The 11,770-nt window shown below is 42.9% G+C and overlaps 2 protein-coding genes across 2 annotated transcripts; both read left to right on the top strand.

Annotated features, from left to right (window-relative positions):
* Nucleotides 1-469: 469 nt before the first annotated feature.
* ASDURF (ASNSD1 upstream open reading frame) lies at nt 470-5,751 on the top strand. Its single transcript, XM_051848363.3, has 4 exons — nt 470-698; nt 2,154-2,207; nt 3,237-3,312; nt 5,386-5,751. The coding sequence occupies exons 1-4, from the start codon at nt 609-611 to the stop codon at nt 5,454-5,456; spliced, it is 291 nt and encodes a 96-aa protein (XP_051704323.1). The 5' UTR covers nt 470-608; the 3' UTR covers nt 5,457-5,751.
* Nucleotides 5,478-10,031, top strand: ASNSD1 (asparagine synthetase domain containing 1). The gene is made up of 3 exons (XM_017342987.3): nt 5,478-6,938; nt 7,328-7,509; nt 9,663-10,031. Exons 1-3 carry the CDS (start codon nt 5,478-5,480, stop codon nt 9,946-9,948), a joined length of 1,929 nt encoding a protein of 642 aa, XP_017198476.3. The 3' UTR covers nt 9,949-10,031.
* Nucleotides 10,032-11,770: the final 1,739 nt, after the last annotated feature.

Here is an 11,770-nt window from a genome sequence, read left to right as displayed (position 1 = left end):
ATCTCTTGCCTATTTCCAACTTTTGGTCATTTTTTTTTTGCAAGAATGAGACATTACAAATATTGCATAGGATGTACACTAATAAAAGTATTCATTCACCTGAAATTCGTATAAAATTGTATTTAGCTGAAAACCCTAGTTACAAATTAACAAAAACTTTTCCAATTCTGTAGGGTTCGGTTGCCAACATTGTGTCTATGAAATCTGTGCTTTAGTTCAGGATCTGACTGGTTAATAACTAATTGGTGTTTCTACTGCGCGTCTGTTCTTTATTTGCACCAATAGGGGGCGCGTGTAACTTGTAGTCCAAGAGCCCACAAAAGTGTTTCTACCTCCGATCCGCTGGGGGTCGGCGTATGAATTGCTTAGATTTCGCAACCGGGCTCGAAACACTGGCGCTCTAGGCATTTGTGCGCATGCGTAGAACCGCTCTTGGCGAGGGGGCGGGGGCGTCAGGCCCGGACTGCGCAGGCGTTGGAGTGAGCGCGCGGAGGAGGTTGGTGAGGCCTCTGCAAGGCAGGTGACGCTGCCGGCGCTGTGGCTGGGGCGGTCGGTGGTGGGACTCTCGGGAGCTCTGGTGAATCCTGCGTGTCTGCGGCTGGTTGGAGATGCCCGGCCGGGGCGTGCACCCGGAGGACAGCGCTGTGCCGGTCCCCGCCGGCGGCCGGACCCTACACAAGGAGGATCTTTGCAACAAGGTGGGCGTGGGACGCAGCGAGCAGGCCTCCCGGGCTTAGGACCCGGCGCCTGGGGCAACCCAGAGAGGGCCGGCCGCGAGCAGCGCGGGGCTTCGCTGGAGCCGGCCTCGGCTTGCGCTGCTCTGCTGTTGGTAGCAGTCGGCGCTTCCCCTTCCCTGGAAGTAGTCGCGCTAAGCGTCTTGTGGGCTGAGTTTCCGCGGCCCTTCCAGATCTGTAGCTCACCCCTTCCGTTACCCCTGCCAGCGGCATGGGCTCATCCTTGACGTCGGTCTACACCTGAAACCCACTTCCGGTACGAGTGTGACTTTAGTCCCGAGGACGCACGCTCCTGCGTCCCTGAACGAGCCGCCCTCATCGGCTGCCCCGGACCCCCGCAAAGGGCTCCCTAGCCCACCTGCTGCCTTCTCTGTTCCCCGCTGTAGCCGCAGTGGCCGCCCTAAACCTCGCACATCTGATTGTCACTCATCTGCGGAGAAAGAGGGGGAGGGGAGCCACTCTGATACTGACCTGAACTGCCGGAAACAGGTGCAACCTTTAAACGTGTGGAGGAGGGAGTTCAATGTCCTGCATTCTTCACTGGTTCTGCTCCAAGCTAGTAGTGGTGTCTTGGACAGACCTCTCTGTTCTCTCTGCATCACAGCTTCCTTCTTTGGTGGGAAGTGAAATACAGACCTGACATCCCTAAACTGCACAAGAAAGCACTGTGGTACAAGCGTTAAGTCTCAAAGAGGGGGAGGGTATAGTTTCAACCTTGGAAGTCAGCCTTATCCTGTCCCTTCTGCAGCTGTGTCAGCTCTGGAGACAACAAGGGGGAGACTCATGGGGCAGGGAGTGAATTTGCAAAATACAGCCCACTCTGCTGCCGACCTATGGCAGATCCCTCAAGTGTGTGGTGCAGTGTAAAAATCTTACATCTGGTTTTAGAGGCGCTGGTGATGTTAGGTAATAGATCGTGTTCATAAAATAGCCAGTTACTAGAAAGTATCAGAAAGTTTGCACTTACTTGAGTTCTCTCCTGAAATTGAAAAGTGAAGCCAGCACTGTGCAAAGAAGATTGATGCCAAGACAGGGGGATTTAGAACTACTTGGTTAAAAGGACTGTCTAGCCGCACCATTTAGTACACAAATCGTCAGAGACTGGTATTACTTCTGGTGCATATCGTCTGTTTGTATAGGCCTTGTTCAGTAACTGTGGCCACAGGCATGAAGGCCGGTTGCCAACATCAAACCCACTGGCTGGGCTCCGTGGGTTGTGTGACATTTAGATGTCTAATGCCCATTTCCCCCTCCACCTGTGCACACATAGACTGGAAAGAATCTTCTCAGACTGCCCATTTGGACAATCAGCGCATGATACCTTCTTACGCCATCTGCCTAATTTTAAAGCCGTCATCTAATTGAACATGTTTTTAAGAGTTAAAATTCTGTTTTAAGCGTTTCTCTTTATTTCAGTAGATTAAAGAACAAAAAGTCGTTGTGGATGAACTTTCTAACCTGAAGAAGAACAGGGTGAGTTATAGAAATTCTGAATAGTATGTGGGAAGCTTGGTTATATTTATATTATATAAAATCATAAAAGTTGTATGGAAGGTTTATATAAAGGTTGACAAGTTTTCGGCATCTCTTTAAATTGCAAAAGCCCAGTGCCTACGTTTATTTTAAACTGTACGTACATAGATCTCATAAAGCTGAAGATGTCTCTTCCTTTTCATATGCCATTTACACGACCTTTAAAGCTAATGACGCAGATTGGATTTTGGTATCTTCAAGCTGTACCACTAATGTAACTATTTTATGCTTGAATTTGGTGTGTATTTTTGAAATAAATGAACTTAAAGTTTATTGAGAAGAAACTATCCCTTAAAGTAAATGTTGAACAAAAAATTACTTCTCTCACCGCCCCCCCAAAATCTTCTCAGTGCTTAGCATTATTTTTAAATGCAATTTCTGTGTATATATTCATAAGCAAGCCATCTTTGTTGCTTCATGTGTAGTTATACATTAAACTACATTAAAATTACATTTTAATGTTCAGGAGTAAATGACTTTGAGCTCTTTCAAGCGCCTAAAGATTATAACTGACAGATTAGACATTTCTGATATTGTTGCCAGCTACAAAGATGTCCATCACAACACTGATCTATAATACTTGAGGGACAGTAATACCTTAAATGTCTAACATTTGAGGATTGAGCAAATAAATGTAGTATGTCATACGATGATATTATAAAGGAATACATATTGATAAGAAAAAGTGTTCTTGATATAGTCATTGTAAAACTATAGATGATAGTAGAAGCCTTTTTTATTAAAATAACAGTGGTATTATGGTTTACAAGGGAAAAAAACAAGTTTCACCTCACTGGTAATGATAATAGTGTCTGGGTGGCAGGATGGTTGGTAACTTTTATTTGTCTCTTTGTTATCTGTATTTACTAAAGTAAATTCCCAAAGTTTACAAGTATGTAGTAGTAGGATTCAAAGATTTGACATCTTTTTAGATCATATCTTGAGTTTGGCCTAAATTCTGTTTTGCAGAGAGTATACAGGCAACAGCAGAACAGCAATATATTCTTCCTGGCAGACCGCACAGAGATGCTCTCTGAAAGCAAGAGTAAGTTGGGTTCCTCTTTGTTTTCAGACTTTACATGAGGGGTGGGGAACATCAGCCCCTTGGCTGCATAAGGCCCACCAACTCATTTGGTCTGGTCCTGCCAAGGCAACTGTAAGTGAACTCGAAATCTGATAAATCTATAGCAGGCTGATTTTTAAGATGATGGTTTTGTGTGGCCCACAAATGAAGTTATAAATGTCCAAATGGCCCTTGGCAGAATAAAAGTTCCCCGGCCATGTCTTACATGGGAAGACACAAAAAGTCCTTTTTTGACTCATAGTTGTGCCTCAGTTGTACTGTCTATATCTGAATGTTTAAATATTTCTAAATACTAGTGCAGTGATTCAGTTTTCTTCTAGTTAGTCTTCCAATGATGAAGCTACAGTAAAAATAAATAAAAAAATAAAAAATCTTTAGGATGTGTTAGAAAGCAGTCATCACTAACATGTACTTTAGATCTGAAAACCATTCTACCACTTTTTACCAGTGTGTCTTTGGGTGAAATACCTTGAGCCTCCAAAGTCCTTTGGGATTTAAGTAAGAGTGTGCATGAGTAGCCCTTATCTAAGTGCCTGGGCCAAAATAAACACTCAGTAAACAGAAAGTAGTTTTCTAAAAGCTAAACATTCTTTGCTCATGGCCTATTGTGTGTTACTATTGGTGCTAGCACAGTAGATATACTCTTGATAGTCTTATCCTGGTAAATATCTTGTATTTACCCTATGACTTACTAGGTAAAAGTCCAAGGGTAGTTTTGTAAAAAATTCTTTTCTTAAAAAATTCTTTTCTTAAAAAAAAACTTTGTTTTATATATTTGAAAAGGACAGGCTGGTGTCATGGCATCCCAGGTTCTAGTCCCGGTAGGGGTGCCGGATTCTGTCCCAATTGCTCCTCTTCCAGCTCTGCTGTGGCTCGGAAGGGCAGTGGAGGATGGCCCAGGTCCTTGGGCCCTGCACCCGCATGGGAGACCAGGAGGAAGCTCCTGGCTCCTGGCTTCAGATCGGCGCAGCAGGCCAGCCGTAGCGGCCATTTAGGGGGTGAACCAATGGAAAAAGGAAGACCTTTTCTCTCTGTCTCTCTCGCACTGTCTAACTCTGCCTGTCAAAATAAATAAATAAATAAATAAATAAATAAATAAATGGGACAGAATTAGAAATCTGCCATCTGCTGGTTCACCTCCCAGATGCCTGCCACAGCCAGGGATGGACTAAGTCAGGGCTGGGAACCCACTCCTGATCTCCCAAGTAGGTGACAGAGACCTAGCTACTTGACCTGCTGCATCCTACATTACTAGGGACTTAAACCCAGGGACTCCACTGTGGGCAGGCACCCAAGTGGATTTTTTTTTTTTTAAAGATTTATTTATTTGAAAGGCAGGTTACCTTTCGGGACCAGCGCTGTGGCTCAGCCGGTTAATGCCCTAGCCTGAGGCGCCGGCATCCCATATGGGCGTTGGTTCGAGTCCCAGCTGCTCTGCTTCCCATCCAGCTCTCTGCTATGGCCTGGGAAAGCAGTGGAAGATGGCCCAAATCCTTGGACCCCTGCACCCACGTGGGGGACCCAGAAGAAGCTCCTGGCTTTGGATCGGCATAGCTCTGGCCATTGCGTCCAATTGGGGAGTGAACCATCGGATGGAAGACCTCTCTCTCTCTCTCTCTCTCTCTGCCCCTGCTCTTTCTGTGTAACTCTGACTTCAGAAAAAAGAAAGTTATCTTTCATCTACTAGTTCACTCCCCAAATGCCCACAATAGTCAGGGCTGGGGCAGGCAAAGTCAGGAACCCAGAAACCAAGTCTGCTGCCTGAGTGGCAGGCACCCAGGTACTGAACCACCACCTGCTGCCTTCCAGGCACATTAACAGGAAGAAATTAGATTAGAAATTCGTATCAGTGGATTAGAAACAGACAGGACCTGATTCCATGCCCTCCAGCACGGGATGAAGGTGTCGGAAGCAGCAGTTTAACCTGCTATATCACAATGCCTACCCCTCAAGCGTCATCTTAACAGCTACAACAAACACTTCCCCCCAAGAATTTTTATTTTACTTAATATTTCTTTGGTCTCCCTTTCACAGATATATTGGATGAATTGAAAAAAGAATACCAAGAAATAGAAAATTCTGAGAAGAGCAGTATCAAGAAATAGTCGACCTGACTTCACATCATCATGTGTGGCATTTGCTGTTTTGTAAGCTTTTCTGTTGAACACTGTAGAAAAGATTTGAAAGAAGATTTACTATGTAATCTTAAACGCCGGGGTCCTGACAGCAGTAAACAGTTGTTAAAATGTGATACGAACTACCAGTGTGTGTTTTCCGGCCATGTCCTTCACTTGAGGGGTGTTTTGACTGCCCAGCCTGTGGAAGATGAACGAGGCAATGTGTTCCTATGGAATGGAGAAGTCTTTAGTGGAATAAAGGTTGAAGAAATAGAGAATGATACTCAAATTATGTTTAATTATCTTTCCTCTTGTAAGAGTGAATCTGATATTATGTCCCTCTTCTCAGAAGTCCAAGGTCCTTGGTCTTTTATATATTATCAAGCGTCTAGTCACAGTTTATGGTTTGGTAGGGATTTTTTTGGTCGCCGTAGTTTGCTTTGGCATTTTAATGATGTGGACAAGAGTGTCTGCCTCTCTTCAGTTGGCCTCCAGACACCTGGCGTGGCAAATCAGTGGCAAGAAGTTCCGGCATCCGGAATTTTCAGAATCGATCTCCAGTCTGCTGCCATGGCCAAACATGTGAGGTTGCAGTTGTATCCTTGGGAATGTATTTCTAGGGAGAACGCTACTGAAGAGTGCGATAAGAGCCTGACTCACGCTTCAGCAGACTTGCCGATGTTTGTATCAGTGGTGGCAAATGAAGCCAAGCTACATCTTGGAACGCCTGTTTCTCCTTTAAATATGACGTTGCCGCAAGCTCCATTGGCGACTCATTGCAGTAACATTTCCAGTGTCCCACCCTCAAGAGAGACCCTTCAGGTCTGCCTTACTGATGGACACATGAAAGAAGTAGTTGAGAAGTTCATTGATGTCCTTAGTGTCGCAGTCAAGAGACGTGTCTTGTGTTTACAGAGGGACGAAAACCCGGTACCAAATGGAGTTTTGAAGACGGGTGATAGGAAAGCAAATGTTGCGATCCTGTTTTCTGGAGGCATCGATTCCATGGTTATTGCTACCCTTGCTGATCGTCATATTCCTTTAGGCGAACCAATTGATCTCCTAAATGTAGCTTTCGTGACTAAAGAAAAGACCGTTCCAAGTAGCCGTAACAAAAGAACGAGGAAACAGAAAAATCATGAAACGCCTCCTGAGGAGTTCTCTGAAGGTACTGCTGCCCGTGGTGCTGGCAGTCCTGATGAGAACTACAGTGTACCAGATAGAGTCACAGGAAAGGCAGGACTCAAGGAACTGCAAGCTGTTAACCCTTCGCGAATGTGGAATTTTGTTGAAATTAATGTTTCTCTGGAAGAACTGCAACAATTAAGAAGAACTCAAATAAGTCACTTAGTTCAGCCCCTGGATACGGTTTTGGACGATAGCATTGGCTGTGCAGTCTGGTTTGCTTCCAGAGGAACTGGCTGGCTGGTGACTCAGGGTGAAGTGAAGTCCTATCAGAGCAGTGCAAAGGTATGGCCCGGTCGTTCCGCTTGTAAGAATTTCTGAGACTGAATTTTGACCCTGAAAGGTTTTAGCAGTATAGCATATTCTAGCTGCATGTAAGTTCTAGTACAATGTATGTGGGTACTTCAAATACATTTGTGGAAAAGTGGAATTAAAACAGAAACTTAACTTTGGCACAAAGAAACTTAAATCCATGCCTAGTTATTTCATAATATGCATGTTCCATGAACTTTTTGAATACCCTTCACCAGTGACTTCTTAAAAACTGGGCATAGTTTACTAGTCTATGACTTGTGGTTTTTCTCCAAAAGTAGGGTTGTAATTTTTTTTAATCATCTCTTTTTCTGCAGTATAATAGATGGTATTCTTACGTGGATTTCTTGAAACCTGTGTAGGTAGTTCTCACTGGAATTGGTGCAGATGAGCAGCTTGCAGGTTATTCGCGTCATCGCGTTCGCTTCCAGACGCGCGGGCCGGAAGCACTGAATAGGGAAATAGCGATGGAACTGGGTCGAATTTCTTCCAGAAATCTCGGTCGTGATGACAGAGTAATTGGTGATCATGGAAAAGAAGCAAGGTAATTCTAGCTGTGTGTTAACTTATTTTTGTAAAAATAGTAGACTGAAAAAGGAGACTGAAGTTCCTTTTTGGAAACTGAATGAGTGGCAGAAGCAGCAATAGTATTTCGGCTTTATGTCACAAACACGGCAAAGCTAGGAAGAGCCGCAGGAGCCATGGTTTTCCAAAACTCATTCTCCAAAACCTTTCTCTCAGTGACGTCAAAGGCAGCAGGATGGGGTGAGCGCTGTGGCATGGCAGGTGAAGCCTCTGCTAGCAGTGCCAGCATCCCACACGAGCACTAGTTTGTGTCTCGCTGCTCCCTGCTAATGGCCTGGGAACAGCAGTGGAGGATGGCCCAAGCACTTGGGCTCCTGTTGTCCACATTTGAGACTTGGAAAAAGCTCCTGGCTCCTGGCTTGTCCTGGCCCAGCCCCAGGCCATCTGGGGAGTGAACCATGAAATTGCGTAACTCTCTTCTTTCTCTGCAATTCTGACTTTCACGTAAATAAAAAATCTTAAAAAACAGAAGTATGATGACATGACTGTGTTTAAAACTATTATGAAAAAAAGACTAAAAGTCCAACTGAGATAAGAGAAGGTTCTTAAAGGGTTTTGCTTTGCTTTAAATGTTTGTTTTCTTTCCTATACGGATATAAGCCTCATCCCCAAGCTTTCTCCTGCAGTGCTGTTGAGCCTGCTTTGTCTCTGTCTATGTACACCTCAGGGATTTATTTTTGCCTACAGCATACTTCTGATGCTAGCAGACAAGTACTTGAATAAAATGTGTAAGAATCTGTTCAAGCAGTTAATTTATTAAGTGGTAGTTTATCACAAGGGTACAAGAATGCACGAACAGGGAATCCAGGTAAACTTCATGGGGATTAGATTCATAATTGCTGCTTGCTCTCTCTCTCTCTCTCTCTCTCTCTCTCTCTCTCTGACTTTTGGTCTTTTGTCTCTACTTCAGTCATTTCCATTTCCCACTAAATCATGATTGACACAGTTGGCACTGTTGTTAGTCCTGACACTTGTAAAATTTTGACTGTTACATCATTATTCTCTCATAATCTGATATTTCATTATAAAGAGATAACTTAATACCGCAATCCAAAGTCTATAAACCACTTTACGTTTGAAGAGTGAGACAGAGGGGATAGAGGGAAGGAAGGAAGAAAAAGAGTTAGAAAGGAATGCAGTCTGTTATTTTAGCTAGGTCTAAGAGAGAGGATCTGTTTTTTCTAGTAAAAGCAGTTAATTCCTTAATTCCAAAGGTCAAATATGAAGTGTTATGTTATACTAAGATAAAAAGGCACAAGAAGAATGTTTAAAACAGCTCGTATAGAGAGGGAACATTGTGGTAGAGCAGGTTAGGATGCCTACAGCCCATACTAGAATTCATGGCTCATGGCTTCGGTCTGGCCCAGCCTCAGCTGTCCCAAGCAGCTGGGGAATGAACCAGCAGATGAAAGAACTCTCCGTCCACCTCTCTGTTGCTCTGCCTTTAAAATAAAAATAAACTTTTTTAAAAAGAACTTAATTTTTAAAAAAGCCAGAATAGAATTGTGATATTAAAAACATTATAGTGGTTAGCTCTAAACAATTTATTATGTAGGTATATGTAGTAACAGATTTATCTATCTATTTTGCTTTTACAATGCTGTTTTTATATTTAAAATATCCCTGTAACAAATGTCTTTATCCTTTCCAGTCTTTCTACTCAAGCCAGAATAAAATGTAATGAAATGGAAACACTAGTGTAACTATCTTGCATTTTGAGAAATTGCTAGGAAGGAGATGTTAACATATTTAAACAAAAAGGAACAGATTTTAAATTTTTGTTCAGTTATACCAGTTTGTCAACATTGGAATGATTAAATGTAAACATTTTAGTGTTTTATAAATTCAGGACTATGGAGCCCTTCTGTATTGGTTTCATATCCCTAAAGTTCAGTTTCTTTAGACATGATAAAAACCAGACACAGATGAGATTAAATGGTTAACTAATATTCTTGTTTTCAAATTTGGAATTACTGAAAACCATACACCTCATTTATTTGAGACTTACATTTAAAATGCCATAGGCATGAAACACTTTTTTAATATAATTTTGTCATGTTATCTTTAATAGATTGATTTTATTTTTAATTAGTGATATTGTCTGTCTCTTAGATTTCCCTTCCTGGATGAAAATGTTGTCTCCTTTCTGAATTCCCTACCCATCTGGGAAAAGGCCAACCTGACTCTACCCCGAGGAATTGGTGAGAAACTAATTTTACGTCTGGCAGCTGTGGAACTCGGCCTTACAGCCTCTGCTCTCCTGCCAAAGCGGGCCATGCAGTTTGGATCCAGAATTGCAAAGATGGAAAACAGTAATGAAAAGGCTTCTGATAAGTGTGGAAGGCTCCGGATTATTTCCTTAGAAAACCTTTCTTTGGAAAAGGAAGTTAAATCGTAATGTGATTTAAGAATGTTAACAGTATTTACTGAATGACAGTTATGTAAAAATAAAATATCCAGCTGCTTTATTGTTGTGTAAAATAGTGGTTTTCAAGTTCATTAGGTTAAGTTTTCACCTTTCAGGTCACAGAGCTCCTAAAACTTAAATTTCCTGGGTAGTAGCAATGTCTTTTATTATTCCCAGGGAGCCCCCTTTGATTCACCTTGGTTTATGCCGATCATGTGACTTACCATGGGGTCCCTAGATAGCCTCAAGATGGGTTTGGTCATCAGAAAGACCAAATGAGTATAGGGTTGGAACTTTCCACCTCACTCATGGACCTCTAGGAAGGGGGAAGGGGGGGCTACAAATCGACCTCTGTAGAAACTCTGGAACAAGACTTGCTAAGCTTCCCCTTTGCCGCACACTTGGAAGTACTGGGAGAATGACATGCCCAGAGAGTGTGTGGACACTCCCTGCACAACCCCACCCCCGCTAATACCTACCCTTGTGCATCTGTTCCCTCTGGCTGTTCCTGAATTGTATACTTCACAGGTAAATGTAGGTGCAGTGTTTCCTTGAGTTTTGTAAGCTGTTCTAGCAAATTACTGAATCTGAGGATGGAGTCACTGTAACCCTTTTTTTTTTTTTAAGATTTATTTATTTACTTGAAAGGCAGAGTTACACATAGAGAGAAGGAGAGGCAGAGAGAGAAGTCTTCCATCTCTTGGTTCACTCCCCAACGGCTGGAGCTGCGCTGATCTGAAGCCAGGAGCCAGGAGCTTCCTCCAGGTCTCCCACATAGGGGCAGGGGCCCAAAGACTTGGACCATCTTCCACTGCTTTCCCAGGCCATAGATCAGAAGTGGAGCAGCCGGGAGTCGAACCGGTGCTCATTTGGGATGCTGGCACTGCAAGCGGCAGCTTTACCCGCTACGCCACAGTGCCAGCCCCCACTGTAACCCTTTTTATAGCTGGTTGATCAGAAGAACTAGAGGTAACAAACCAGCAGTTGGCATCTAAAGTGAGAGCAACCTTGTGGGACTGAACTCTTTAACTTGGGTGATGTTAACAGTAACTCCAGGTAGGTGGTTAGAATTTAATTAAGTCATAGGATATTTGTTTTCCCAGACTAACACTCTTCATGGTAGCTGCATCTAGAAATAACTCAGTTTGCTGGTGTTATCAGAGACCATAGTTTAGACAGGGCTCCCATTTGACAGATGAGAGAACTAAGGTCTTGAGAAGCTAAACAGTTTGCCTGAAGTTCACACTCCTGAGCAATACTTACTTTTATTACATCTTTTTAGGCAGCTCATTCCCCACTCAGAGAACTTTAATAACTATTTGAATGCTGTCCTATCCACAAATCGCCAACCTTTCTCTTTACCTCATAGCTCATGACCTGAGCTTTTCACAGAAAGATCAAAGTTGTCAGGCCAAGAACACCAGATTTTTTTTTTCTTTAAACAATAGAAATTTGTAGCCCGGTTTTATGATTCCACTTTTATGTGATCCTTGATGACAGTGACTAACAATATGCATTCCTCCTAAATAAAAGAGAAAAGAATCTAATTGTTAGGAAAAAAAATAGAAATTTATTGCTCAAAGTTCTGGGAACTGGAAATCCAATATCAAGGTGTCAGGTTTGTTTCTCCTGAGATTTCTGTCTTTGGCTTGCATGTGGGCACCTTTTCTGTGTTCTCACATGAGTTTTGTGTGTCTGTTTATGTGCAACACCCAATACCCAGTCTTCTAAGTCACCTGTAGCTACACCAATCCTTTTCTTTCCTGCCATAAGAAAAGGAAGAGGGTCTTCACCCATTAGAAGGCTATGTCTC

This window comes from Oryctolagus cuniculus, chromosome 3, assembly GCF_051225735.1.
Source record: "Oryctolagus cuniculus isolate XC-2025 breed Fujian yellow rabbit chromosome 3, ASM5122573v1, whole genome shotgun sequence".
NCBI classification, from domain to species: Eukaryota; Metazoa; Chordata; class Mammalia; order Lagomorpha; family Leporidae; genus Oryctolagus; species Oryctolagus cuniculus.
This window is presented reverse-complemented; position numbering and strand designations above follow the sequence as displayed.

Bases quoted from the DNA above. Each gene is read 5' to 3' on its own strand.
- ASDURF (XM_051848363.3), top strand. From the start codon at position 609: ATGCCCGGCCGGGGCGTGCACCCGGAGGACAGCGCTGTGCCGGTCCCC. The intron at 2,208-3,236 runs GTGAGTTATAGA...TCTGTTTTGCAG, and splicing joins CTAACCTGAAGAAGAACAGG to AGAGTATACAGGCAACAGCA. The intron at 3,313-5,385 runs GTAAGTTGGGTT...TCCCTTTCACAG, and splicing joins GATGCTCTCTGAAAGCAAGA to ATATATTGGATGAATTGAAA.
- ASNSD1 (XM_017342987.3), top strand. From the start codon at position 5,478: ATGTGTGGCATTTGCTGTTTTGTAAGCTTTTCTGTTGAACACTGTAGA. The intron at 6,939-7,327 runs GTATGGCCCGGT...AAACCTGTGTAG, and splicing joins CCTATCAGAGCAGTGCAAAG to GTAGTTCTCACTGGAATTGG. The intron at 7,510-9,662 runs GTAATTCTAGCT...TCTGTCTCTTAG, and splicing joins GATCATGGAAAAGAAGCAAG to ATTTCCCTTCCTGGATGAAA.